At 52.7% G+C, this 27131-nt stretch overlaps 10 protein-coding genes across 10 annotated transcripts; 6 read left to right on the top strand and 4 right to left on the bottom strand.

The window, feature by feature from the left end:
* Positions 1–61: 61 nt before the first annotated feature.
* On the bottom strand, positions 62–778 carry BJX68DRAFT_265424 (uncharacterized protein; the record flags this gene model as incomplete). The annotated part of the gene is made up of 1 exon (XM_071045247.1): positions 62–778. One exon carries the CDS (start codon positions 776–778, stop codon positions 62–64), a length of 717 nt encoding a protein of 238 aa, XP_070900841.1.
* A 3408-nt stretch (positions 779–4186) lies between these two features.
* On the bottom strand, positions 4187–5623 carry BJX68DRAFT_265422 (uncharacterized protein; the record flags this gene model as incomplete). Its single annotated transcript, XM_071045246.1, has 3 exons — positions 4187–5223; positions 5271–5525; positions 5593–5623. 3 exons carry the CDS (start codon positions 5621–5623, stop codon positions 4187–4189), a joined length of 1323 nt encoding a protein of 440 aa, XP_070900840.1.
* Positions 5624–8335: 2712 nt separating this feature from the next.
* Positions 8336–8872, top strand: BJX68DRAFT_234165 (putative quinol monooxygenase). The gene is made up of 3 exons (XM_071039713.1): positions 8336–8575; positions 8648–8675; positions 8748–8872. The coding sequence occupies exons 1-3, from the start codon at positions 8382–8384 to the stop codon at positions 8865–8867; spliced, it is 342 nt and encodes a 113-aa protein (XP_070900839.1). The 5' UTR covers positions 8336–8381; the 3' UTR covers positions 8868–8872.
* A 1107-nt stretch (positions 8873–9979) lies between these two features.
* BJX68DRAFT_234164 (uncharacterized protein) lies at positions 9980–11147 on the top strand. The gene is made up of 2 exons (XM_071039712.1): positions 9980–10316; positions 10366–11147. Exon 2 carries the CDS (start codon positions 10433–10435, stop codon positions 10949–10951), a length of 519 nt encoding a protein of 172 aa, XP_070900838.1. The 5' UTR covers positions 9980–10316; positions 10366–10432; the 3' UTR covers positions 10952–11147.
* Positions 11148–12416: 1269 nt separating this feature from the next.
* Positions 12417–14325, top strand: BJX68DRAFT_265419 (amino acid permease-domain-containing protein; the record flags this gene model as incomplete). Its single annotated transcript, XM_071045245.1, has 3 exons — positions 12417–12582; positions 12640–12842; positions 12895–14325. The coding sequence occupies 3 exons, from the start codon at positions 12417–12419 to the stop codon at positions 14323–14325; spliced, it is 1800 nt and encodes a 599-aa protein (XP_070900837.1).
* Positions 14326–14825: 500 nt separating this feature from the next.
* BJX68DRAFT_254386 (uncharacterized protein) lies at positions 14826–17018 on the top strand (the record flags this gene model as incomplete). Its single annotated transcript, XM_071042881.1, has 3 exons — positions 14826–15904; positions 15952–16615; positions 16662–17018. 3 exons carry the CDS (start codon positions 14826–14828, stop codon positions 17016–17018), a joined length of 2100 nt encoding a protein of 699 aa, XP_070900836.1.
* A 570-nt stretch (positions 17019–17588) lies between these two features.
* BJX68DRAFT_265417 (alpha-keto acid decarboxylase family protein) lies at positions 17589–19889 on the top strand (the record flags this gene model as incomplete). Its single annotated transcript, XM_071045244.1, has 9 exons — positions 17589–17644; positions 17700–17797; positions 17859–17933; positions 18031–18194; positions 18244–18324; positions 18385–18922; positions 18997–19426; positions 19497–19555; positions 19627–19889. The coding sequence occupies 9 exons, from the start codon at positions 17589–17591 to the stop codon at positions 19887–19889; spliced, it is 1764 nt and encodes a 587-aa protein (XP_070900835.1).
* A 514-nt stretch (positions 19890–20403) lies between these two features.
* Positions 20404–22140, bottom strand: BJX68DRAFT_254384 (putative MFS transporter; the record flags this gene model as incomplete). Its single annotated transcript, XM_071042880.1, has 5 exons — positions 20404–20605; positions 20700–20897; positions 20958–21724; positions 21781–21936; positions 21982–22140. 5 exons carry the CDS (start codon positions 22138–22140, stop codon positions 20404–20406), a joined length of 1482 nt encoding a protein of 493 aa, XP_070900834.1.
* Positions 22141–22690: 550 nt separating this feature from the next.
* Positions 22691–24646, top strand: BJX68DRAFT_265415 (putative D-lactate dehydrogenase (cytochrome); the record flags this gene model as incomplete). Its single annotated transcript, XM_071045243.1, has 11 exons — positions 22691–22747; positions 22794–22986; positions 23040–23148; positions 23196–23292; positions 23339–23373; positions 23422–23523; positions 23573–23863; positions 23914–24143; positions 24209–24390; positions 24448–24551; positions 24610–24646. The coding sequence occupies 11 exons, from the start codon at positions 22691–22693 to the stop codon at positions 24644–24646; spliced, it is 1437 nt and encodes a 478-aa protein (XP_070900833.1).
* Positions 24647–25827: 1181 nt separating this feature from the next.
* On the bottom strand, positions 25828–27064 carry BJX68DRAFT_265414 (uncharacterized protein; the record flags this gene model as incomplete). Its single annotated transcript, XM_071045242.1, has 3 exons — positions 25828–26216; positions 26311–26515; positions 26579–27064. 3 exons carry the CDS (start codon positions 27062–27064, stop codon positions 25828–25830), a joined length of 1080 nt encoding a protein of 359 aa, XP_070900832.1.
* Positions 27065–27131: the final 67 nt, after the last annotated feature.

Below are 27131 nucleotides of genomic sequence, written 5' to 3'. Positions count from 1 at the left end.
GTGAGAATGATCCTGTCACTACATGCCAAACCTAACCACCCGACGAATTGCCAACAGGGGATCACTCTCCAACACCAGAGAGTGGAAGATCTTCGCCACCTGTGCCCAATAGCGTTCCGGTTCGTTTGCACGTAGCATACAGCGGAAGCAGAGCATGAGTCATTGGAAGAGCCTCCACACCGGCGGCGGCGTTTCTGCGAAGGATCTCATCCAGGTGATACGCCGTCTCGTTGATTTTAGCCTGCGTGTCGGGGGGCGGGGTTTCCATCTTGAGATCCCGCTCAAACGAAGCCTGGATGTACTTGGCCATGGGAACCACAAAGTCCATTTGCATATCACAGCTCGCCTCCACTAGACAGTCAATCAGAATCGTGGCGTCAAAATCCGCCTTGAGAGCGCGCTCCACAAACGCACCATTTTTTATCCGGATGGCCGCTATGAGGGAGAACCTGAGCACGTACCTAAGATGCGGACCGGTAAGGGCTTGCAGAGCTCGTTCGAGCAGATCAAGCACGAGCCACTGGTAGCGGGCCCGGATGGCGCTTTCGAGGACGTCGAAGATCACCATGCAGGCGTCGGCGTTGTTTAGTGGGAAGGTGAAGACCTCGGGGGCGCTCAAGGCGTAACATGTAACATTCCCTCTTCGACCGGCCCGCCTCATGATTTCGAGGAAACAGGCTAGTGCGTTGGGTTCAGAGTGGATTGTCTGGCGGATCTGCTCGAGTTCAGTGGCGTCGTTGGTGGTCGCGAGTCTGTTGTACATACGAGCGGCAGCCATCGTGATCAAACTAGGTCTGTAGGGTGAGTCGTTCTGGGAGGATTCGACGCGATCAAAAGAGATGAAATAGACATAAGAGCGGTGGTACGTACAAGGCTTATATCACATCGTCATTAGCCCTCTTTGTTGCCCACATAATGCAGGCGCCAAAGAGAGCACAAAGAAGCTGGAACTGGGGAAAAATTGACAAAGGAGATTGTGTAAGGAGTCTGTCTTGCGATAACAAAGACTCAGTTTGTTGGTTGACCTGCAATCTATTAAACGGAATGACCCTACGTCAATTGAATTATTGCCTTGCATACTCGCACAACTATTCCTGGATCCAAGATACATGTTTTGATTCCCACAAAACTGAGTCGTCATCATCAGAGACCATATGAGTCAGCGGCCCCAGTGCGTGAGGGTCCTCCTAGCAAAGCATGAGCTTAAGCTCGCCGACGATGAGCGGAAAGTGACCCGTTTGGAGTGATAGGATGATTGAAGATGGCGAGCCTGCCATACACACTATCTACTCAATTTCACTTCCCTGACTCCGGGTTCGTCTTCGCTTCCATCGCGTCATTCTTGTCCTCAACGATTGCTCGCCGAGTAGGTCCTGATACTCAGTCATTCGCCCTAGAGGATACCATCGCCTGTGGGGTCACCGGTCCTACTCCCAAAGGTTGCGCAGAGCGGCATGCAGCGGGACTCGGCGCTGTAAATCGCCTCCCCGTCAGGCCTCCATTGTGTGATACCGCTTTCAAATAAACCTTCTTGAGCTCCATCATGCATGGGAGCTAGTGCACACCATTCCCGGACGGAAGGCAAAGATTTGCCGCGGGCGAGATGGACGGGATCTGGAAACGGCGGAAACGCTTGTTCAAGCGCGGTGAATGGCTGATGTCAATGAGAGCGAAATCGAACTGGACCGCGACGGCTTGTTTGCCATATCTGGCGTTCATCGGACTGGATTGAGGGCTCTGCGGCCTGATCTGCCTTGGAAACCGTCCCACCGTCTCCGACCTTTTCTCCGCATTCATTGGCGCGGCGATTTCCATGCTCGCAATGGTCAAACCAAACAGCTCTGATTGGTGCAGCCGAGGACATATTGGCATAGCCCTGCAGTAGCCGACTCCCCGCCCATAACATGGACACTTGAAGGTGAGGCGGGCTGGCTCCTGCTTTGGCTTCGGACCCAGTTGGTAGGTGTCAGACACATCGTTCAATCGAGCCGCGAGAGGGCCTATATCAATCGACGTGCTTTGCTGTTTCAATGAGCTGAATATCGGATCCCCACCGCGTGCCTGGAAAGCTGCATATCTTGGCTCTCGATGAGAACTAGGATTTTCACCGCTAGTCTTCACCAGGTTGGTCAGACGGTAACGATGATTCTGGCTGGGGTTAGCAACGCCCCTGACTCCACATCGGAAACAGAGACAGCCTTCCCCCAAGGCCACGAACCTTTTGGGCTGGGTCTCGTACTCTGCTTCTGAATAATCATCACATGCTAGACAATCACTGACTATCCCACCACTGATCCTGTGGCTTGTCCTGTGGGTAAGATGGGAAAAAACAAGGCAACACACAAACGGCAAACCAGAAGAGTGGCAAAAGCGGGAGAGGTAGAACTGGGTGGAGTCACTACGGGACGTCATCACCCTGATCAAGGGCGAGAAAAGTTCGAGAATGCAAAGCGTTGGTCAGCGCTGACCTTGCTGACGCAGATGCAGTCCGTGAACTTGGATCATGCAGCATCCAAAGGCAAAGTGGCAGAGCTGGTGTACGACATGAAGAGTTCACAGTGACCTATTATTACATCCTCATTCCTGCCATTACCATAGAAGCCTGGGCTGGTGGGGCCGCCAGCAACACCACAGCCCACAAAACCTGGATATCTGCGCATGGCGTGCAGGCCCGCTACGGCCACTACCACCACGACTGCTACTACGACTAAGACGAGTGCCAGCAGGCCTCAGATTCAAGTCACGCCGGTCAGAGCTACTCTACAAACAGTCGTCTGAGCAAGATGGAACAGCAGTCAAAACACGACAAGATCATATTCATTCCTGTGACTAGCGAGGTTGAAGCAATCTGGAGGGCCGCCCTGGTCATGAAGAGGTAATCGTGTCAGCAGCGTTGGCTCACTTCGACTGCTGGTTCTGCTGCTGGGTGATGGCGAGGTTTATGGCAACGTTGGTCGAACCATGTGTGCGCTGCGGCTCTGCGCTGGTGGTCGGAGGGTCCTGAGCTGGGGCCTTGGTCTTCTCGATTCTGTGATGCTCAAGCACAAGCCCACCCTGGTTGTAAACCTTTCTTTCATCCACTACCTTCTCGTGCGCGACGACCTTATCACCGTCTAGTAGTTTGTAGTTGTTGACGCTGCTGTACGCTCGTATCGTCCTTGACTCTGGGATTAAGGCGCGATTAGACGGCAGTTGGTTCTCAGACATGGCGCTGCGTGAGAAGGGGTTAGGACGGTGTGTTTGGAGAAGGGAGGAGGAATAGAGAGAATGCCGCTGCGTACCGGTTTCTGATGGTGGTGGTGTCGAAAAGTGGTTGCGTGTGGGTGGGAAGAGGTGCAGTTGAACCTGGTAGGAACGCGAGAGGAGGTTAGCGCTTGCAAGAGCAAAAGGAAGGCAAGGTGGGAAGGGGTCAAGGCACACGGTAAGTCAGGGATCCGGGCGGAGGAAAGATGGTTGGGAAGGGAGAATGTCGGGAGGGAAGACTGGCGATATTTGTAGGTGAGACGGGCAGTGCAGGCGGTCTATCAAGGTTGCATTTCGTATCTTCCTACAGCTGGCGGTTCCAGCTCTGCTGGCAACGTAGACGGCGCAGGAGGCAGTGCAGGAGGTTTCAGAGAACTGGGTCGCTAACCAAGACATGGACGTATGCAGGACATGTTCGCATCCCCGCAAGTAGGTGCGTTGGGCACTCCCTAGAAAAAGGGAAGATCGTGCAGCTGTGGTGAGGTTGATTGGCCAAAAGTCAGGTCTGCTCTGCGGCACGTTACCTCTGCATTCGACGTAAGAGCCCTGCATCTTGAAGGTTCTCTTGGTACCCGCAACGTCAGCGAGCGCCAACATCTGCAGGCTTACTCCCGGGAATATCTCCCCGTTAGTGGCTTCTTGAGGGGAAGCTCAGTGTCTCGGCTGTGCCTCCTTTGGAGGGAGCTCTACAAGTCGGAGGAGAGGAGGTGCCTGTGGAAAGAAACAAACCGGCAGGGATGAAAGAGAGAGGACATGGTCGTAAAGAGCAAACACTAGACCGCCATTTGTAGATATCACGGTAACTGGCAGCCCCGCCTAAGGGTGTTTCTACAAACAGCTAAACAGTAGAGACATACAGGTATCAAGATGAAAGCACAAAATCTTCCGCAAGAGGGATTGCACAGGCATAAGCTGCCTTGAGTATGGACACAAGCAAAGAAAATCAAAGCTGACAACCGTTTGACGGTTTTGGGCCTCCTTCATCCAACTTGAGGAAACTACGGATCCTCCCCAGGCCCTGCAAGTCGCCCGCCTTTGTTTCGACAAGCTCCGCATCGACCCAGCCTTGGGTGGAGCCTCCCTCAAAGTCAGCAAGGCACGCATCACGATTGGTGTCAATCAGGACATTTTCTGGTTTAACATCTCCCCATGTGTGACCCCCCTCGTGGATCTTTTGGACCGCGTCGGAGATTTGGTCGTACCATCGTTGACGGTCATCGACGGGTGTTGTGTCCCAGGGCAACTCGGAGAGAAGGAACAAAGTCGGCACCTTTGTCATGAGGAATCCTCCCCACTTTGTGTCAATACCAATAAGTCCTTGGAATCTTGGTGCGCGGATATTAACGCGTGCGCAATACAGCAGCATTTCGACCTCGCGCGCAAGACGACGGTAGCTGCGTACCATTTTGTATACAAGGGGTTCGCCCTGGCCGTCTATCGCGACTTCAAATATCGAAATTGTGGTGGTATTCAGGGCGAAGCGCTTGACGTCTGACAGGCTCCATATCCTGGTTGACGGCCACAGTTTCAAGCATGCGCCCCAGTCGATACAAGGGAGAGACTCGAATTCCGGATATGGTGCAAGGGCACCCGTGGGGAGGAGACGCAGATAGGTTCTCGCGCGATGTAGGAAGGACTGCAGGTTGTCGGGATAGGGTTTCGCGCTTGCTTTGCTCCAGAAAGGGTGGAAGATGGGTACGAGGAAGTCAAGCAGGTCGGCGTGTCGGTTTTGAACATAAAGGTCCATGCACTGGTGTAGAATCGTGCGCTTTTGGACTTTGTATGGATTGTCAAATGCAATCCAATAGGTGAGGCCCTCAACTAGGAGGACAAGATACGCAGATTCCAAGTCCCCGTCTTTGGTCGCTTTGTGGCCCCATTCTATCAGAGCAAGGTACGCGTTTTCACTCTTGGAGGCAACCGGGGCCACAAACTCTGCGCGCCTACCACCAACGACTGCGAAAGCAGCACACTGGGGCTCTAGTTACACTTAGTTATGCCGCAAGAATAATCATGGACCGACTTACTCCAGCGACGCTCGTTGACGTACTTCTTAATTGATCCCGGGTCGCTTGTTTGTGCATTGCTCGTCGCGAGGGCAAGGTTTTTGAGCGAGATCCGTTGAGCGGTAGGAGGGTGTAATGCGATTTTGTCCAGTTGAACGCCGGCTTTGTGGAGACGCTTTTTGGCCTCGGGAGGCGATGGAATGCGTCGGTTCTCGAGAGGTTTGGTTGCCTTTCTCTTGCGGTTTGCGTTGCCCTCGACAGGCGCCGCCTGGGCGCCTAGTAACCCAATGAAACCTGTCAGTTCCGGCTCCCTTGCATCCTGAGGAGGTTGCGCTCCACTTACCGCGCTTCGCTTTCCTGGTCTTTTGGGCCATCTCGGTGCGATGCTGTTGGACTAGAGGAAAAAGTATGAGAATGAGGTAATCAGAGTAATGGACGAGCGATCGAGCTACCTTTGGTATATTGAGAAGGGAAGTACATTTATAAACTCGATATTAATGGAACGCTGAATAGAGACTACAAGAACTACACAAAGGGAAGTAAGAGCGACAGCTAATCAAAACGATAACAAAGGATACTCCGTCGTTCCAAGGACTTTGAAGCATACCTCAACGCCAGGAAGAGATTCGCTTTGTCGGCCACCGGAAATAGATCACATTGCGCTGTTTGGCGTTGGAGAAAGAATGGTGAATTTTTTAAAGAACCTGGAATCAGACCAAGGCTGCTATCATTAACAAGCCATTTTCATTGACCCCGAAACAGCCTGGGACCGCAACCCCTTCTTGTCTGGACCAGCATTGGGTGCTGAGACAGAGGCGTCATGGCTCGCAAATCTTGTTTGCTACTTTCTGTTTTGCTTTTGTTTTCTTTTCTCCTCTTTTTTTTTTTTTTTTTTTTTCAATTTTTTTCTTTCTCGGGTTTTATTTACTATTTTTATATACTTTGTTTTCCTCTGTTTCATTGAATCTACTGTATTTGTAAAACATCTTTTGCGCCTGTCCCAAGAAACAGCAGAGTGCCAAACGCTACATCACAGGGAAGACAATCCTTGGAGTCTGAGATAATGGGCGCCAGTTCCTGCGCTGTAAAATCTAGAAAGCAAGCAGCATAAACAGTGCTCAGCGCTGGTAGCCGAAGCGATATTGCTGGATCCCCGCCGTCAACAAGCCAGGATGTGTACCAGCCTGTTGGATCCGGTTCTTCCCAAGCTCACTAGTTAACGGGCCGGGAGATTCCTCCGTTTGCCTGCTTCAGGAGGCATGCGATTGCAGATCATTAGCCCCGGATGGCGACAAGGATCAGGGCGAACGGTTCGGGCGATCGGCTGTGCAGAGGCCAGCGGTTTGAGCGAGGACTCCTCAACGGTGAGGTGGATCAAGGTTGTCAACACCAGCTCAGGCTCCAGCTAAGGTCTTCAATGACCTGAGACAACGCTGCCTGGGGCCTGGGATAACGGCGCTGTGCCTCAGGAATCATTCATCCTGCCGTTAGCAAAGCTTTCCTCTGTCGAATCTCTTTCCCCCCGTCGCCACACAATCAATCCAACCTGCCGTTCACCCAATTCCTTCCTGCTCATCGCGGTACGGGCGCCATGTTTTCATGTCCCCGGCGAATGGATTGTCGGACATCAGACACCGGATAAACGCGGTGGCCGCTCAGCGATACGCCAGGCCAGGCAGGGCCCATGAACCAGTCTGTTCTCTCCCCGCCGATATGCTCATCGCACACGGCCGCGTCGGATCCCTCCAAGATGTGTGATGATGATCTTCAGTTCTCTCTGCGAGGCAACTCGGGGATACCTTGGTGGCGACAGGGCGATCTCACCGGAAAGGGGCATGGGAACAGAGAAGCACGCACATGCATTTAATTGTCGTTTCTTAGGTAGATTTCCCAGAATATTCTTTTTATGACGTGTTGATTCCTATGATGCGACTGGTATATCCCGGCTTGGTGTCCTGGCCTTTTCAAGGGTCAAGGCGATGCAGCCCAGCGGCTGGATTCGACCGCATCGGTACGAAGCCCGGCCATGTACAGCAAAAGCTTGAATCCAGTACTCCCTCATCCACCGTCAAGGAAGTTATCTTCGCACACGCCGTCATCGGCACCATCGTCCCAACTCCCTCAACCAGCGACCCCGTCGAACGCATCCAACGTCGCGATTTCTGCCTTAGACCACCACGCAAATGCCACCTCGCGAATCGACCACCAATACATGCAGCCGGTAGTTGGCATCCAACTGCTTCTTCAACAAATGGACTTTGGCGACATGGCGGGAGGAGTTGGAAGACAATTGGGCCGCCGCTTCGCGCTTCGACACGACTGGGAGAACGCCGCTGACTTTGCTTGAGCGGTCTGACCTGGATGAAGCTCAAGACGTGTGGAAGCCTAGCAGTGTCTAGGAGGATCGGGAACTAGAAGGCTAGGCGCATTTAGCAAGCTTATGTTGAAAGATAGAAAGCGTGATCTTGGGTGGTGTGTTGACAGCTAATACCTGTCGACCATGCATCACTCAGATGTGCACTGGTTGTCCTGCGCGCCGGGGTCGCACTTTATAGCTGTAGTCAAATCATGTATGGAAGGACAACACCAGAGTCCCCCGGGCGTACACCACCGAAACCCGCATTTACTCTCGTAGCATGGAATCTTGGAAACAACAACGAGCCGACGGAGAAACCTCTGCGATTATCACTGGGATCAGGGGTGCCCTGAGCCTCTGTAGATCTATCCATCAGCCACTCAATTTCTGCGTTAACTGTATCCTCCGTGTTATGTCACATGCTTAGCTCCCTAACGGGGCAAACTCGCTGCGCATACCTTCATATCGCCGCGTAGTAAAAGTCTCACCGTCATAGCGCAGGATCCCGGGCTTAACCTTGGTATCTACCGCGGTAAAGACATGGAAAGCTATATTAGAAAGACCGTAGAGAGACAGGCGGAGAGTAGGAGATGGCAATTCCCGCTCCGGTTTTGGGCCCCGTAGTTCATTGTAGACCTCGCCGTCTCTCGCCGAGCCCCACGCGGTGGCTTATAAATACAGGACACCCTTACTCCAACATGTCCCCCGTTTACAATATCACCAACATCTTGTTCGCTCTCGATTTTGGTTACTTTAATTCGACCTGATATCAATCCATGACCATGTCGAGCCCAGCGCAAACGGGGTTCAACATCCAGGCCACGCTTTTCTTTGCGCCGGAGGATACACCAAGAGTCCTCGAGGCCCTGAAACCAGTATACGAGCAAACAATCGCCGAGCCCGAATGTCTTTCTTTTCAAGTATACCAGCTGCGTGATGACCCCGGGCAAATACTTTTGGTTGAGGATTGGTTCGTTTACGTCCTCCTTCCATTCTTGAAACAGATCCGTGCTAGGATATTGAGTCTGACACTGAGTTACAGGGAAACACCTTTGGATCGCTATATGACTGTATGTCACTCGATTCTGTTCACGAACCCAGTGATACTTGAGACTAGACTAACAAGCCATGTACCACAATAGGAGAGACTCAAGGTGGATTATATGCAGGAATTCTTTGCAATTATTCAGCCGTTGTTTACAAGGCCTCAGGAGGTCAAGGTGTTTGATCGTCTTGGCCAGTTTCATCATATTGAGCTGTAATGCACAACACACTTGATTTAGCTTGAACCGTTTCTCGTTTTGAGTCCTTGCCCTTCCCTTCCTTTTCTACCACGCCGTCAGGAATTGTTGAGATCAAATTCTCCGCTTAAATGGCCCTCCTCGGTTGCGAGCCTTTTTCACAACACCGAGTATCACCCAAACAAAGGATCCGCCACCGATCCATCCAATCCCACCTTCTTCATATCTGCGAGTTTCATCACGACTCAGTTCCTGGAACCCGGGACGGCGGATGCACCAGAGGGTACATGAGATGTAAATCTGTAAATGTCTCGAGACGAGATGAACGACGCGTGATCAAGTGGCCAGGTATCATAGAATGATATCATACCGAAACGTCGGGAAACCCTCCTGTTCTGGGCGTAGTAGATCCAATAGGACGCATGGGGCTGCCGTTCAAGGGATTTTCGAGAGAATATCGAAAGGCCCATTGATATCACGGCCTTGGGGAGCAGAACTCTACTGGATTGAGTCCTTTAGTAGTAGGGCTCACCAGGAAGCAAGATAGGCAACAAGGGCGCAGTACTAACTGGTCTAGCGGGACCTGCCCTACTGCGGGTTTGGTGCACGTTCAGTGAGGGTTTTACGAGCGTGCAGAGGAGGATTAAGGAAAAGAAAAAAGTGGGAGGATAAGTGGGGCAGAATAGCAGGCGTAGATCTTATATACTTAGAGGACTCATAGGTAATAGTAATAATATAGTATATTAGGCACCTATCCTCAAAGTGGTAAACCCAAGTTAAACAGACAACTTGAATGCCCTTACTTTATAAATTTGATAATATACCATGGCCAGCAATATCAATATCATTATGAATAGAAGAAATTCATTACCAAGCTAAAGCCTCAACAAAGGTATACTAACATGAATAAAGTCGCCGAATCACACAGGTACAGTAAGAGTAGTAGATGGAGAAGACTTTAGAACATCGTATAAGGTAGGTTGTCAAGAAGAGATTATGTCGAAGTAAAGGAAGATGCTGTTGACCCCTTCGGCGACATTGGCGCACTAGAAGCAGACACGGTAACCAGCGTGGCCTCTGTGTCCGCTCTCAGGGGCATGGTGAATGATCGAGCGATCGACTTTAGACTGAGAGTCACACTATCGCCAGATGCGCGTCTTGACTGCGTTGGGCTTGTACGGTCGCTGCGTCGTCTAAGGACCCTGTCCAGGCTGGCTTTTGTTTTCTCCATCAACTCTGGCGTCTCGAACCCAAAGGCAATATAACTACAGTCTAGCTGGGTGACCACATTTGGGTTATGAAAGTCGCGATGGCGAGGGAGGCTGAAAAGAGCCAGGTTTAGGTCCTGCTCTTGGGTTCTTGGAACGGTCAGGCGGCGACAGGCTACGGTGGAATCAGTACCCCCGATGAGCAGCATATAGCACCTCTCATCAAGTTTGGGGTATTGAGTCAGTACTATGTAGGGTGAGACTGGAGCAATGTCAGCTTGCAATAACTAAAGAGGGAGGGCCGAACGCACGCTCGATAAACCAGATGCTACAGGTATCGGCCTTGCCATCCACGGTAAAGGCCACCAAGGCCGGTGGATGGCTGACCTTGGGCATAGTTATCGTCTTCTCACCATAGGTATAATCTTGATAACTCACGAGGTTCGCATTCGACGTTGTAGAGTCGGAAGCTCTGGCTGTAGGAACCCAGATCTGAAGACATCCAAGAGCGTCCTGGGGTGTGACTCCCACTTTGCGTTTTCTGCCGAAGCTCATTGGAATACTCGAGGCCTTGATCAGCTCCACGGAGTATCCTGTCAGCGCCATTTGGAATTTGAGAGCTTCACACAAATCATTGAATTCGCATTGTGGTTCACTGTGGCCCATGGAGTTCGTCAGGCGAACAGACCAATCGGCCTTTCCCTCTGCGAGCTTCAAAGCGTAGGTGGGAATCAATCGGTCAACGTGGGTGTCGATCATGCGCTGGGTTTGCTGCTTGCCGTGGTATGGATTGCTGGAGATCCGCCTATCCACAAGCCGGAGGGAGGTCGGTCCAGTGCGAAACAAGACAAGTTCCTCTGTGAATCCTGCAGGCTTTGCTCGCGAGAAGCGAAGTAATTCCGTCTCACCTGGTCTGCGGTGACTCACGTCCGGAGGCGGGGGTGGAGCCGGCCAGATATCGAAAGCCGACAGCGGTAGATCAAGTAGTGCAGCGAGAGAAAAAGCCACATCGTTGTCGTCTTCTGGCTCCCAATCTCGCAGTGTAAGATAGCGATCGGCAATTCGTCCCTGGAGAGCGATGAGGCTCCGTTGGTAGGCCCTCCCCGGGGGTTTCTCCTGGAGGGACCTGCTTCTCTGGATGACCCCGACAAGCCACTGTGCTTTCAAAAGGTTCAGATATTGTTCAGCCCTGTACGCAGATGGGTTGGGATGTAACTCGAGCTCAAGGTCTGTGAGATCACTCATGCTGAGTCGCTGAAATCGGCAGGCCTGGCCAAGTGTCTCCCAGAGCGGAAGTTGTTCGACGTCGACAAACCCCGCTGGAGGGTTGGTTTTGATCGCCGAGTGGAATAGATCGCTTATTGAGCAGGGCACAACCGGTGCAGCAGAAGATGGCTGCTGTGGTACCCCCGCTGAATTCCGTCGCACATATTCCACTTCACTCGACATTGTATAAATCTCCTTGAGCAGTTCCAGCTGGATCAACTGGGTGAGCATGTCGACCCCCTGCAGATGTCGCCGGAGTTTCTTTCTCAACTTGGCCGACTGTTCCTCGACCTCCTGCGCCTTCAACAGCTTCTGCGCCAGCGTCCATTTCTTCCCGCGGTGGTGATCGCAAAATCGCTCGCATTCGTTGAGTGTTTCGATGAACTCGGGACCGACCAGTTGCTCGCGACTGTCTTGAGGGGGGAGATCGGCGAGCTCGGAGAGCAGGAGGAGGTCTCGCGATTCTTGGATGAGAACGTCGAGCCGCGAGACCTTGTCCTTGATGAAGGAGACTTCGTTTCGGAGGAGCCGGACATGCTCCACCGTTTCGTTGCGGTAGAGCTCGATGATTTTCGTGCACAAGTTGACTGCGACAATCAAATCTGAGAAGCTCACCCCGATGAGAGACATTGTTTCTGAATGATGAAAGAGGAAGGAGCGCTCGTGTCAAGTCTGAGGATTCGCCTCGGGCGGGGGAGCCTCGTATTCAATCTCGTCTCCTCATGCGCCGAGAGCCTCACCGACCAGCCTAATCGCTGCACGGTTCATCCGTCGCCGGATCCCTCACCCTTGTTTGCCCTGTCAAGAGCCTCGCCAAGTGAAGAATCTGCGCCAATTGGTCCGAGTGACCTTATCTTCCTCCAATCCCCCTTGCGGCTTACAGCCACCACGCATCTCATTGGAACACATCATCCCCAGGCAGACTCCGAGTCAGCCTGACGGTTCATGTGCCCGCGGGGCAGTGCAATAGCCGCAACCGCGCACTGAGCCTCCCTAAGCTCCGTCTGATTGCGTCCGAGTCATATATGATCGTGTTGCCTCGCACGCGACCATGGCTGCCTTTCGTGTTCCATTGCAGCATTGAACTCTCACAAGGATGGGCGAAGATCTGTTCGACGACATCAACACCGACTTTACTGATTATGCCTGCGCGGAGGAACCAGATGACAATTGGAGGGAAGTTGACAATACTATCGCCCTTGCCGACGATCAGAGGATCGGCCCCTTCACGATCATAGCTCTGGTTCTCAACCGGATGATTGGTGGGCGATCATATTCCCCAGGTCATGGTCGTGTTGATTAATAAGAGCCTCGGTTAGGCACTGGTATCTTTTTGACCCCCGCGCGAATCCTTCGTGGCACCGGCAGTGTCGGTGCGGCTCTGCTTCTGTGGGCCTTTGGTGGTGTCTATGGCGCCTCGGGCCTGGCTTGCTGGCTCCAGTTTGGCCTCTCCATCCCCTACTACACGATGCCGATATGGGGGAAGAAGAACGTTCCACGCAGTGGTGGGGAGAAGAATTACGTGAGTTGACATTCTTTCCGTCTTATTCATACTTGCTGATTTGTCTCTCTAGCTAGAATTCCTCTTCCCCAGACCGCGTTTTCTTGCCACCTGCATGTACGGTGTCCCCTTCATTGTTCTCGCCAACCTTTCTGGCAATGCCATCGCATTTGGTATCCAGGTTATGCGAGCCGCTGGGTATGAAAGCCCACCAAGAGGTGCGGTTGTTGGACTCGCGATCGCGGTTCTCACGCTGTGCACTTCGTTGAATATCTTTTCGCGCCGTGGTGGGCTTGTGGTCAACAACTTCTTCGCGGTTGTCAAGGTTCTGACCCTGTTGACGATCATCGTCCTTGGATTTGTAAAGGCAGGCGGAGGTCTCTCAAGTACCGGAGGGGCATCCGCGTCTGACAACTTTGATCCTCAAAACGCCTTTGACACTAATCGACGCGATCTGCCCAGCTATGTCCATTCGATGTTTTATGTTTCATACTCGTACTCTGGCTTTGAGCAACCGTTTTATGTTCTCAGCGAAGTCAAGAGTCCGAGAAAGACATTTCCGAGATACGCTCCAATCGCTGTTGGGATTGCCATTGCCCTATACATGCTGGTCAACATTGCCTTTCTCTGTGTCGTATCCAAGGACGCCGTGCTGGGCAGCGACCGGGATTTGGCAGAGATGTTCTTCGAAGGTGTCTTTGGGAGGAATCAACGCGCAAGAAGCGCGATGGCTGCCATGATTGCCATCTCCGCCTTTGGCAACCTCCTTGTCCAGACCTTTACCGCGGCAAGAGTGAAGCAAGAGATTGCAAAGGAGGGCATTCTACCGTTTGCCAAATTCTTTGCAACCGGGCGCATCACGCCGTGGGAGTATCTCAAGCGCAGGTTAGCTGGTGAACCAAGCCCAGAGGCAAAGGAGATTGACTCTCACCTCGAAAAGACACCAATGGGGGCGCTGAGCCTGCAGTTCCTCAGCTCGATATTCCTGGTGGCCGTAACATCCATGCTGAACCCCAGGACGGCATACAACTTCCTGGCGACCCTGTTCAGCTACGTTATCATGGGCCTCTCCGGCTTCATCGTCTCGGGCGGGCTCCTCTTCCTCAATGTCACAGGAAAATACCAATGGAAGGAAATCTCCAACTACAGACCACTACTCGGCCTTTTCCCCTCATTGCTCTACTTTGTGGCGAACGGATTCTTCCTCTTCTCGGCATTTGCGCAGCCAGCGCGCGACTCTCCGTTTGGTCTAGACAAGGCCGAAATCCCCTGGTATCTAGTCCCCACTATCGGACTATCGGCACCGCTGTGGGGGTTGATCTGGTGGTTGGGGCTCAAGATGAAAGAGACGCTTAGCCACCAGAAGCTGCACGTCGTGAGGAAACCGCTCATCTGTCCAGTTGATTCGCAGAATCCTGAAGGGGAATGGACGCAGCTTTCGGAACGGGTGATCAAGAGTTGGATTCCGGCTGTTGTCGGTGGGGTCGAGCTGGGGGTTCGATGACCGTCGTGTTGTTTTTGTGGCTGTAAATATATAATATTACTTGGTTACAGGACAAGTTATTCACAATGTGGCATTTTACATGCTTGATGCTTCAAAGACATCTCCGCCTCGCATATATGTATAAACTTGTGAGTGAATGAGACAATATATATATCGATTCGGACTGACAGGAAAGGGAACTATTGGGTTTGCAGCCACGACTAACAGCCAGAATTGTAAGGCATCTAAAAGAATCCTTGGTTGCTCCTTCCCTGCCAGCCTCGATAACGCCCTAATTATTAGAAAGGTAAGTCCCAGCCCTGTCCCAGCTCTATAGACCTCGGAGGAAGGGGCCCTGAGCGCTTCCTGACGACTTGATTGGCTAATACGCCCATCCCCAGGGCCGCGGAATCGCCCCGCTTTCCGAATCCCCAGCGGATCTGGAGTCAAACTGTCGCGTTTCCCCATTTCCCACATCCGCTTCCACCACAGCAAAGATGTCCAGTGCACTTGCACTCGCAATGGATAATCTCACTGCCACCCACAAGGATCCAGATCCCCTCCCCACTCCAAGCGACACGCACTCCATAACCTTCCTCCCAATCAACCAACCCAGCTCACCCGACACGCAGCGCGCGAGACGCGGATACCAATCCTGCGATAATTGCCGCGAGAAGAAGAAGCGATGCGTTACAGACCAGGGGGAGGCGACATGTCGGAGGTGTCAGGATGAGGGGAGGGTTTGTCGCACGACGCATGCGAGGAAGAAGAGGAAGATACGGTCTTCAATGGGGGTGGGTCCCCAGACTCTGGGTGCTTTCCTTGTGCAGGAGGGGGAGCAGTCTCATCTGGGGTCACGTGGGGGTGAGGTTGGGGTTGCTAGAAGTCCGTCACCGAGTCATGGTGCGACTACCAAAGAGCGGATTCTGTCAACGCATCTCCTGGATGCGAGTGACGCCTTGGATCTCATTGCCGTCGCGGGCTCGAAGGAGAATATCGATCAGGGGCGCCTGAGAAGCGACCCGCAGCTTCGTAGCGCAGATGGGCAGCCTCGCCATTTGCCTGGCGGTTCCTCATGCGGGTGGAAGCATTTTTTCTTGGTGAAGAGAGGTATCGTTCGTGCCGATGAGGCAGTGGAGTATCTCGACTTCTACTTTTCTATGCTATGGCACCTCTTTCCAGTCATACCGCAATACTATGCGTCGCCTGATCGGTATGCATTACTAGCCTCGGCGGAGCCTGTTCTTGCCGTTGCTTTGATTGCACTGGCATCCAGGTACCATATCCTCAGTGGGTATAATGGTACGGCCCGCTCGGAACGAGTGCACTGGCGTACGTGGCCATGGGTTCAGAAGCTCTTCCAGTCCTCAATGTGGGGGTCGTCTGGCATGCGGAGCTATGGGGCAGTTGCCGCTTTGTTACTGTTTGTCGAGTGGCATCCCAAGGCCATCAATTCCCCGGAGGATTTCATTAGTGATTGTGGAGAACTTGAACTCTTCGAGCCACATTATCAATCCGATGGAGACTCGCAGAGTCGATCGAGTATACCGGAACGATTGAATCTTGTGGCGACGGCGTATAGGAGCAATAAGATGTCCTGGTTGGTCCAGATTCCACCATTAAGGTTTCTTTCGGCTGACAGGTTAGGATGCTACTTTCAAGTGCGGTCGCTTTGGCGCAGGAGATTGGTTGCTTCGATGACCATACACACGGCCAGGCCCAGGGGCCTGCTCTCAATCATGAGTGGACACGCATCCTACGGACATTTCTTCGACTCACAGATGAGAGTCTAGCCTTGCGCCTACGCCTCGAACCACAGCTACCAAATACGCAAGACCTCGCCGACCACATTCCCTCAAGCATGGTCGGAGACCCGCACTGGGAAAGCGGTGTTGAGCTTGGGATACACATGCGCAAAGCAAGAGAGCTGCTTCGCAGCTGGAGGAAGAGCGAGGCCGGCTCGGGCGCTGGAGTACCACTTGGAGCATGGGAGGGTTTTCGACGGGGTCTTGACCGGTGGAAACGACAACGAGAGTATACCAACGAGGATAGCGACCTGCCATTCCGATCTGCCTGTCTGGACATTGAATATTACTATATCCGATTATGCGGTCTCAGTCCCGCGGCCCATATCCTCGAACGCCAGAGCGACACGGAAACCTCTCTCTCGCAATTTGCGAATGACGCGACAGCAGCCGCGGTTGACATGCTGCATTGCGTGCTTCATAGACTCGCACCCACAGGGGCCTTCAAGTACGCCGGGGTCAAGATTTGGCTACCGATAGTCTGTGCCGCATTATATCTTCTCAAGGTACGTCCCCGCGCACCGTATAGCAGACCATCGCTTATCTTTCTAGATTACTCTTAAGACGGAAGAGAGATTAGATCGCTCCAGTTCGCGTATACGCCTGATCCTTGATGTAGTCGAAAGTATCAAACAGAACTCACCAGACGACGTGCACATGGCACAGAGGTATGCAGCCCTCCTTGAAATCCTCACCAATGCGGCATTGAAATCGTGTGCGGGTGGGGGTGAACCCGCCCAGCCGATCGAACGAATTAGCCCTTTGTATCAGCAATACAATATGACTGGCGGCATTGAAGACGGACTTGATTTGACGGGGGAGTGGATCTACGGATCGCAGTTTTGGGACTCGTTGCCGGATATGGTGGGGTTGAATAGTGTCTCAAATTTGTTCCTGGCGGGGGAGTAGAATAACAGGACCTGTGAAACGACTTAGTCTATCCAACTTCCTTTAATACATCAAGTATCCCACGCCAGGTAGCCATATCTGTCTTTGACGAGCCTGGCATCTCGAACCTTCCACAAGTTGTTCGGACCGATATACATCGAGTCAACATACTGGCCAACAATGGCTGACACTACCCCAGGTCCGACTTTCCCTAAACCAGGACCTTGGGGGTCCAACGTGCGGGGAAGCGAAGATCCCATTGCCATCCGACAGGGACGACTAGGCAGCGGATATCCCAACCTGGAAGAGCCGCCACCAATCACCACGCTTTTCCCAAGCGGATGTTGGTCAAAACAACAAGCAGACCATTCCGAGCCACGCCCTATGACTACCCTGTCTACGAACAGAATAGCTCTCGCTCCTCGGAATGGAAGTAACAAGAGGCGTTGTGGACGGAGGTATTCCGCCTGTGGGGGGTGCTTCTGCAAATATTAAAGGAAAATGCTCTCTTCCTCAGCTGCCCTCTTTGATCAATGTCACTTGCTCATTTTGTATGCTAGCCCACGACCGAAATATCAGTACTAGAGAATCATGGGTTCAATCAGAGACCCGTCGACGATGCCGCTCGCCGCGTATCTCTGGCGGAGGTACGGATAGCAAACAACTTGGACCTGCAAGGGAGAACAAGCTAACAGTCACCAGGATCCGTCAATTAGGCGTCCAGAGTGTAATGGGTGTTCCAGGAGATATGAACCTGGAGCTACTCGATTACATTGACAGCGTTGACGGACTCTCGTGGGGTTCGTCTATGCAGCCATCCTCCCAACTATTCGGCAGACTGTACTAACTACCGTATCATAGTCGGCAACGCAAACGAGCTCAACGCCGCATACGCAGCGGACGGATATAGCCGTGTAAAAGGATGCCCCGGCGTTCGTGAGTTGCTCCATTCCCCCTACCCTGGGCACCCTCTCCCTCCCATCTCCCGTACCCTCATTGAAAACAATCCCGACTGACTCGGACTGTGTTCCAGTGGTAACAACAATGGGCGTCGGCGAACTCAGTGCAATAAACGGGGTCGCGGGCGCATACACGGAGAACGTCAAGCTGATTCATATTGTGGGCACGACGGGGACGAGGGCCCAGAAGGCGCGCGCTATGATCCATCATTGTCTCGGGGTGGATCCGGATCATCGGGTTCGTCATCTAGCAGGCTGAAGGTCAGGAGGGTGCTGAAACTGTACAGATATACGCCAAGGTATCAGAGTCTGTGCGTGTCGCGCATTGTTGGCTTGATGATTCGAGGACGGCGCCGGGGGAGGTTGATGTATGTGCTCCCCCGACTTCCCAGTAATAGGTACCAGAATAGCTGACCGCACTTCTACAGAGGGTCATCCGTGAGTGCTACATCCACAGCCGCCCAGTCTACATCTTCGTCCCCATGGACTTCGTACACGTCCCTGTCCCCGCCGCCCTACTCAATAACCCCATCAATCTGGTACCGAAAACCGATTCCGAAGCATGCATATCCGCCACCAACGCCGTCATTGAGAAGCTCGAAAAATACTCTGCACCAGCTATCATCGTTGACGCCCTCGTGCACAGATTTGGTGCGACGGGTATCATGAATACGCTCCTCGAACAGCTGCAGATTCTGACCTTTACGACGCCAATGGGTAAATCAATCGTCTGTGAGGATAAACCGTACTTTTATGGCGTGTATAATGGGCAGGTATCGCTTCCTGGTGTCGCAGATGCGATCGAGGAGGAGAGTGATCTTGTGATTGATGTGGGGTTTGTGCACTCGGACTCGAATACGGGGGGACATTCAAGAAACATGCCTAGTACGGAGCAGTGTATACGTGTTGCGGCGGACTATGTCCAGGTCGGGCATGCGAGGTATGAGGGTGTTTATCTAGTCGAGTGTACGTTGCCTTCACCTCTAGCCCGTGCCCTGCCCCTTTAGTCCAATCGTCCACTAACATAATGAGCACGACAGTCCTAACCCGCCTCTCCTCATCCCTCACCACCTCCCCCGCCTCGCACCTCACCACCCACAAACGACGCACCCCAACCCTCCCACGACCCCCAGTCCCATCCGACGCGGATAGCAGACACATAACGCAATCCTGGATCTGGAAGCGCATAGGCTCCATGGCCCGACCAGGCGACATCATAATCGGCGAGTCCGGGACCGCCCAGTTCGGATTCTCGGATGCGACGTTCGCAGCCGGTGTGCGGTATATCACGCAGATTTATTTTGGGAGTATCGGGTATTCGGTCCCGGCGGGGTTTGGGGCGGCGGTTGCGCAGGGCGAGATGCAGAATGAGGGTGGGAGGACGATTCTTGTTGTTGGGGATGGGAGTCTGCAGTTGACGGTGCAGGAGATTGGGACCATGATCAAGATGGGGCTGCGGAATGTGATTATGTATGGTTCTCGGTCTTCCTTCCCCTTCGACCTGGAGGATTTGTCAGGGTACTGACTGATGTGTCTACAGCATGGTCATCAACAACAGCGGCTACACGATTGAGCGCGCAATCCACGGGCCAGAGCAAGGTACGTACTTGTACTTCCCCACACCCCATCACCACTCACTCCCCACAAACATCACTCAAAACATCCATTAGGCTACAACGACATCGCACCCTGGAACCACCAACTCCTCCTGAGCGCATTTGGCTTGAACAGCAGCGAGGTGAGTAGTCGGGTTGTCGATACGAAGGAGGGCTTCGAAGAGGTGGTCTTGTCGCCCGAGTACACGGCCCTCAACTCGATCCAGCTGCTGGAGGTTATGATGGATAGGATGGATGTGCCGTGGCGGCTACAGGCGCAGATTGATCTGATAAATGAGCGGAACGCGAGAATGAAGATGGCTGAGAGTGGAAGATAGAGAGATCGAGCGGCTTTACCCTCAGACAGACTTCTCGGGACTCAGACTAAACTCGTCCGTTAATTAATCCAAGTCCTTGCTTTTGTCTTCTCTTTTCCTTCCGGTAATGCTCATATGTTCTGCGCTAGAGGTAACAAACAAGGGCTTGAGGTCGGAGGCTAAGAGGGGTTGGATATATCCCCACGACCTTTCTGATTTAACTATTCAGGAGAAAAACTAAAGACGGGCTCACTATTATCTAGTCTTAAATTCGAATATCTTTGATGCTCTATATCCTCTGCGCTTTTTACTTTCCCCCGCCGTGCATATATAGATGCCATTCGCCTGGTAAGGTCCAAGAAAGGGTACATAGACACGCATTGCACGAGGCTGACACACCACATTGAATGATTAATTTATTCACAAGGCCAGAGCTATTCTATTCGCTAGAGGACGTACACTCACTACGAACCCCCCCAGCAATACCACAACCACAATACTCTACCCCTACAGACCACCATACCCATGTAAGCTCTTACAAAGGATACCTAAACGACTTATTCTCGCCGTCCGTCAAATCTTCCAACCCATGTTCCGCACTCGGCACCCCATACTCCCTATCCCTTCTCTTATTCTGTCCCAGAAGCAGCGCCCTAAATACCTGCGCAAGGACGCAGCAAATCGCGAAACAGATAACCGTTGCTTGGAAGCCGGGGTCGTAGCGGGGTGCGTCGTCGCTGTTCTTCATATTAGATACGCCCTTAAGTAACTTTGCCCAGGGAATGTAAGAAGGTAACGGGAGGAAGGGAGGAGAATCAGGTGGTGACTTACGCATCAAATGTAAGCGGCCCAATGATGTTTCCCAGAGAGTACCCGATGAACGTCCCCGCGGCCATGGTTGCTTTCTTGGTGTGGCCTGCGACGTTGGAGGTTCCCATTGCGATACATTGGACCCAGGCTGAGCTGAAGAAATTGATGAGATAGAAGCCGATGATTCGGGCGGCACGTTCGGTTGAGGGGAGGCGCCAGCTGGAGCAGAGCCAGTATGTAAGCGCAAGAAAGTGGGGGACAAGGGTGGGATGGACGTACATGAAACAACTCCCCAGGATAACAGGGACACAAGCACCGCTGATAACATGCAACCGCGCATTCGGGACCTTCCGACCGATATACCCCGAGCCCAAAACACAGATGAACGCCAGAGCGCCGATGGGCATATTCAGCAACAGGGACTGGAACGTCGAGAATCCCATCCCATTGAATATAATTGAGCCGAATGTCGTAACAGCACCAGAGCCGATACTGGAGAGCATCGAGAGGAGAAAGATGAACCAGAAATGGTACGAGAGGAACGCCTCGCGCATCTGGTACCACTTGAAATGCTTATTTTCGGAGCCCGCATTGTTCGCTCGCACTCGCTCAAGGAGGAGCTTGCGCTCTTCGTCTGTAAACCCCTTTGCTTCCTCTGGACTACCGGGGAAGATGAACCACAACATCACGGACCAAAGTAGCGTGGCAATCCCCGCGATCAGATACATGTATTGCCAGGGATGCATGGCTCCACCCGTGATATGACCGAGTCCGTAGTTGATGAGCGGGGAGATGATGTTCGACCCGCCGCTAAAGGAGTACCAAAGCGAAGAGCGAAAGACCTGCTCGGAGTGCGTGTACCACATTCCCGTGCAGAGCATGAATGCAGGTGAAACGCCGCTTTCGATCAGTCCGAGCATGAACCGGTTGACGAGAATGCCGCCGTAGTTTGTGCAGGCTGGGGTGCAGATGACGACGATGGCCCAGAGGAAGCAGATTATCGGGCAGACGCGGCGGATGGAGAATTTCTGCGACAGCCAGGAGATCTATACTGTTAGGCTGAAGTGACCAGGGCGGACACGAAAGATTGCTTGGGACTCACTGGGTAGCAGCCGGTGATGTAGCCAAAGTAAAAGATTAACGACACCCACGAGTACTTGAGCCCATCCTGGATACCGAGATCGTCCCTCAAGCCGAAGATTGCGGCCTGGCTGAGCAGCGCCTTGTCGTAGTACTGGAGTGCATAGGTGAAGCACATCTACCTTGTCAGTGGGGTCCGTATATTCGATCTGGGAAAACATACCACTGGCATCAACCTCATATCAATCTTGCGCAACAATTTCCTGTTTGTCTCCTCATCAATGACCGGCACGTCCTGCGAGAGCTCAACATCCTCTGCCCCCTTGCTATCAGAAGCAGCAGCCTCCATGTGCTCAATCATATTCTTGGTGTCGGTCGCCATGGTGGATCTAGTGTGGGACTTGAGTATGAAGCCAGACCCATATCCAGATCCAAGGGTTATATAGCAATTGGAATGCCCCTATTTACGATCGCACTGATCGCGGAGAAAATCTGGGGCACACCGCATCTCCACACTGTGTCGGATACATCGGATCTCCGCATTGGGAATTGCCGCTGCGGTGCGGAGGAATTCCGGAGTCTGGCATAAAGACGCTGCCGCCCGGTAATCAAGGGGTCAAACAAACGTCAATATGCATCGATTATTGAAACTGCGGCCGACGATATCGTTTTCCTCCAGGACCAGCTTGCTGCGAAATGCAAGACGATCAGTCAGATACGCCCAACAAACTACGCGGCAAGGACCCCGCCTGCACAGCGGGTTTGCGACTCCCTGGCTCTCTGCAGCGGTGGGAGCTGCAGCAAGCGGGCTTGCATTCACCTCATTCCAGTTTGCTCAGCCTGCCTCACCGAGGGCAAAAGGGGAAGTCAGATATGCCGACCGGGAAACAATGTTAAAGGTATCATCGCACACAGATGGGAATAGAAGCATGATGCCGCCTTTCCTGGCAGTTGCTGCATCACCCGTTCTCGTGTTTGGCACACTGGGTGTACGCTCTTTTAGGCGAAGCTAACAATTCCAATTCACCTCTATAGGGCGTCCAAGCGATCTCAGATGCACTGGGTCCCGACTCAGTAACGATGGATGAAGATGATATCGAGGTGCATTCGTACTCGGAGGTCTCAACGTCGCATTGCGCAGCAAAACCCGTTGCCGTTGTGACGCCGAAGAATACAGAGGAGGTTTCCACTATCGCTCGAATATGTTCTGAGTATAAAATCCCGATGAGTGAGATTTCTGCCACAGCAGTTGGCTGGAGGAATTGTTCTGACCATTATTAGTCCCTTTCGCCGGCGGATCCAGCGTCGAAGGACATTTTACAGCGCCGTACTCTGGGCTGAGTGTAGATTTCTCGCAGATGAATCAGGTTGTTGCGTTTCACGAGGAGGAGTAAGTGACGCAATTGCTACTGCGTACCGTATAACTGACGGAAGTAGTATGGATGTTGTCGTTCAACCAGGCGTCAACTGGGTCGACTTGAACAACAGCATCAAGGATAGCGGGCTTTGGCTTCCAATGAATCCTAGTCCAACGGTACGTCTGGCTTCCTGCTCGGCTGAGTGGCGCTAACATGGAGCAGGCACTCATTGGCGGAATGGTTGCGACAAACTGCAGGTAGGCTGCCTGCCTTTTGATCGCCAAGAGGCATGCTGATCATGCTAGTGGAACAAACGCAGTCAGATACGGCACAATGAAAGATTGGGTGGTCAACCTCACCGTTGTCTTAGCAGATGGGTCTATCATCAAGACGCGCCACCGACCGAGGTATATACGTCACCCTCGATCCTCATCCTCCAGCCATTAACCATGCTAGGAAAACATCCGCCGGCTACAATCTCACTGGCCTCTTTACGGGCTCTGAGGGCACCCTAGGCATGATCACGGAAATCACCCTCAAGCTGGCACCGATACCAGAGAAACAGAGTGTAGCCGTGGTTACCTTCCCATCCGTCCGGGACGCCGTAGCGTGTGCATCGAAGATAATGCGCCAGGGCGTTCCCATCGCAGCGGTCGAGCTCATGGATGAGGTGCAAATGGGTGTCATCAATAAGAATGGCGGGTCGGGGGGTCGCATGTGGGAGGAGAAACCTACCCTCTTATTCAAGTATGCTCCCTCGATCATCTGCGAGGCTCCGATTCTAACGATGCATACAGATTCTCCGGAACCGCACAATCCATAGCAGCAGACATAGCCAAAGTCGAGAAGATCTCTTCGCAAGGCGGCGGCAGCACCTTCGAATTCGCAAAAACAGAACAAGATATGCATAACCTATGGTCCGCACGAAAAGAGGCCGTATGGGCAATGTGTGCCCAGAGGCCCGAGGGGACGCAGATCTGGTCGACAGACGTCGCTGTCCCGCTGTCACGGATGCCTGAGATTATAGGTACTCCCACCCGACTATTTTCCCGGTCGTGGATTAGTACGGAGCCAGTGTCTGACCAAGTGTAGACCTATCCAAGAAAGAATCATCAGCATTGGGCCTATTCTCCAGCGTCCTAGGCCACGTTGGCGACGGGAACTTCCACCAAGCAGTCATGTATGATCCGAGCAATCCGGCTCAAACGCAAGCTGTTCGGGATTGTGTTAAGAAGATGGTGCATCTCGCGATTGAGATGGAGGGGACGGTGTCGGTAATGCTTTCCACTAACTATCCATGGCATCGTGTAGTGGCTGATCAGGTCTAACAGGGCGAACACGGCATTGGACTGGGCAAGAAGGAATGCCTCGTCGAGGAACTGGGCCCCGAGACTATAGCCGTCATGAGAACGTTGAAGCGGAGTTTGGATCCTCAGTAAGTTTCGTCTCTTCACCACGCGGTAAGTTATCGAACTGATGGGCCATACTACTAGCTGCCTCATGAACCCGGGTAAGATTTTCGAGCCGTGATCGGGGGGGGCGCGAAGGACCGCAGTTTCCTAAATCGCAGGCGCTGTGTCACTGGAAATACGGCCTGTCGCACCTTCCTCGGGCGGTTTCACGGGGCGCACTGGTCCGGTACTCTTGAGGAGGGAGCGACGGTCTAAGCATTGTATGGAAGGTACAGAACAGACCGAGGTGGCTCCTCTCACGTTATATAAAAACTGTTGAGTAAAAGGCTGAGCAAGGGCTGGCGTGGTGAACGCTTGGTGAAGTATAGAGTACGTTATCCGATACTAGTAACTGTAGGCCACTGAGCTACATTCAGACTTCGAGTAGCTGGTAGTAAGCAGGATATATGGTCTTTAGCTTTCCAGGCCTTTTGCTATTTAGTAGACGTTCAAATCCGCCGCGTTCCAAGTGTATTTAGGGAACAGAGCTGCTTCCCTGCTGTTAGACCTTTCGCGATCGCAAGCCACTATCTTGATATGTCGCTGGTACTAGCCTACCTTAGCATGTGGTATCGTTAGGCTGCGGTAGATAAGCGAGAAGAGGGTGAGAATACAGAGCGGTTTTTCCAACTATGACGGGTTACTTGGAACGTAACATATAGATCAATAACTGACAAAATGGCTGCTCAATATCCCCTGCCATGGTTGCGAAACAGGTGTTAACAGGGTATAAATAGTTACGCCATGTGAATATAGAGAAGATTCGGCCCTAGAGCCTCCCACAGATAGAGAGACTGCAACAGGGACTGAGATGGGTATGTTCACTTTGCCAATCCCTCTAAAGGATTAGCGGTCAAACTCCATCGATTGCTCTTTGGCTGGCTCCTGTGTACCTGGCCCTGCCTTGCCATCCAATCCGTGTTCGGTGGCCGCACGCTCTTTAGCAGGGGGCTTCGTGGCTAGTACGCCAATGTCGCCGAAGGGATCAACAGCAGCTTCCCTTACTTCGACATGATCTCTTCTTAACAACCTACCTTATACCCTGTTCCGGAGCCTTCTCCGTCTGCTATTCTTACTGTAGCCATGTGAGAGCTTATTCATGTTAGCATACCTTTTTGTGAGGCTTTAGCTTGATAATGAACCATTTCCCTCTACATTTAATCACGTTGTAGTCGTCTCATGCTATTGAATTCGTAAAGTGAGGACCAATGATTGAGCTTAATGGGTACCGACTTGTCCTCGCTTATCAAACCCTTATTGCTATTTACCAGGCCTCTTATCCGCATCCGGTTGCATCCTAGCAGCCGTCCCATACTTTCTCATCCAAGTCGCGGTACGGTTCAATCTTTCCGGGGTGAGTAGCTGCAGGTTCATCCGCTGCATGTAATAATCCAGCTCCCCCGGCCGCGCGTCCCGGATCTCGCGGAAGAGCTTCTCCAAGAGTTCGGTCTCCAGGTCATTGAGGATGAACCGGCTGTGCAGCCTGTTCTTTTGCATCCATCCGCGCTCCTTGAGAGCTGCCATGACGTTTCGCGCAAAGTGCTGGCAGTTGCCGCGGAAGAGCGAGTACGCGTCTCCACGGTGCTGGTCGATTTCACCCTGGCTGCTATGCTTTCGTCGGCGGACAAAGTCCCATAGCACGAGCTGGACTTTTTTTTTTTTGAATACGTGGAGTCAGTCAAGCGCATTCAAGGAATGGACAGAGGCAAGGGCGAGGGTTCGACTGGGGTAGAAGGAACTCACGGTTCAGGACAAACTCTTCGAAACTAAAGTACATGACGACCTCCTCCAGGCCCTTTTCTTGCACTCGTCTGAAATCCTCGTGGGTGAGAGCCTTCTTCCAAACACCGGTGCCCTGCTCCCCTGGAGTGCCCCAAGCGTTTTCGAGGATTAGTTGCCCTTTGTATTCCTTGCGAAAGTTCATTCCGAAGATTTGGTAGTTTGGGCCCTCTCGCCTGGTTAGCGAATTCCCCAGAATATTCACTGGCCGCCTACTGCCTAGTCGACTCACCTGCTTGTCAACAGCCAGGGGCCGAATATAGACGCCCCAGTGCGCAAATTGCTGCTGCACACCCGACGAGAACCCATCGACAACCCTCCAGGGATTAAACGCCACGCCAACAACCCAAGCGCACCGCTCAAAGGTGCTGAGGCGAGGCATCGTCTGCTCGCGGCCATTCTCAATGTGGTAGAAATTGATGACGTCCTTTTTGCCGTCGTCGCGATATTGCAATGCTGCCCCGAAAATGTCGTACTGGATGCCGTCCATGGCGGACTCGACAGCGGGGTCTGCGCATTTTCCAAACGAGTAGGGGGCTCGCGGGTCGACGTCGTCGCGGCCTGGCCAAGCGAGAGCGCCGTCGACTTTGCGGTTGACTCTGTCGGTCCGGCTGGGTTTGCGGTTCTGGTTTGGTGGTGCTGATGGTGATGGTGATGCCGCTGGCTGAGTTGCCTTGCGGGTGGTAGGGCGGGCTGCTTTGGACTGTTCCTGGCCCATGATTGCTTGGGCAGAGTGAAAGTCTTCGTTTAATACTGCCAGTAAAAGGTGTCACGGATGAGTTTCA

The sequence above is a fragment of the Aspergillus pseudodeflectus genome, assembly GCF_044049435.1.
Source record: "Aspergillus pseudodeflectus strain CBS 756.74 chromosome Unknown BJX68scaffold_14, whole genome shotgun sequence".
Taxonomy (NCBI): Eukaryota; Fungi; Ascomycota; class Eurotiomycetes; order Eurotiales; family Aspergillaceae; genus Aspergillus; species Aspergillus pseudodeflectus.
The sequence above is the reverse complement of the archived record's forward strand: the minus strand, read 5'-3'. Positions and strand labels throughout refer to the sequence as shown.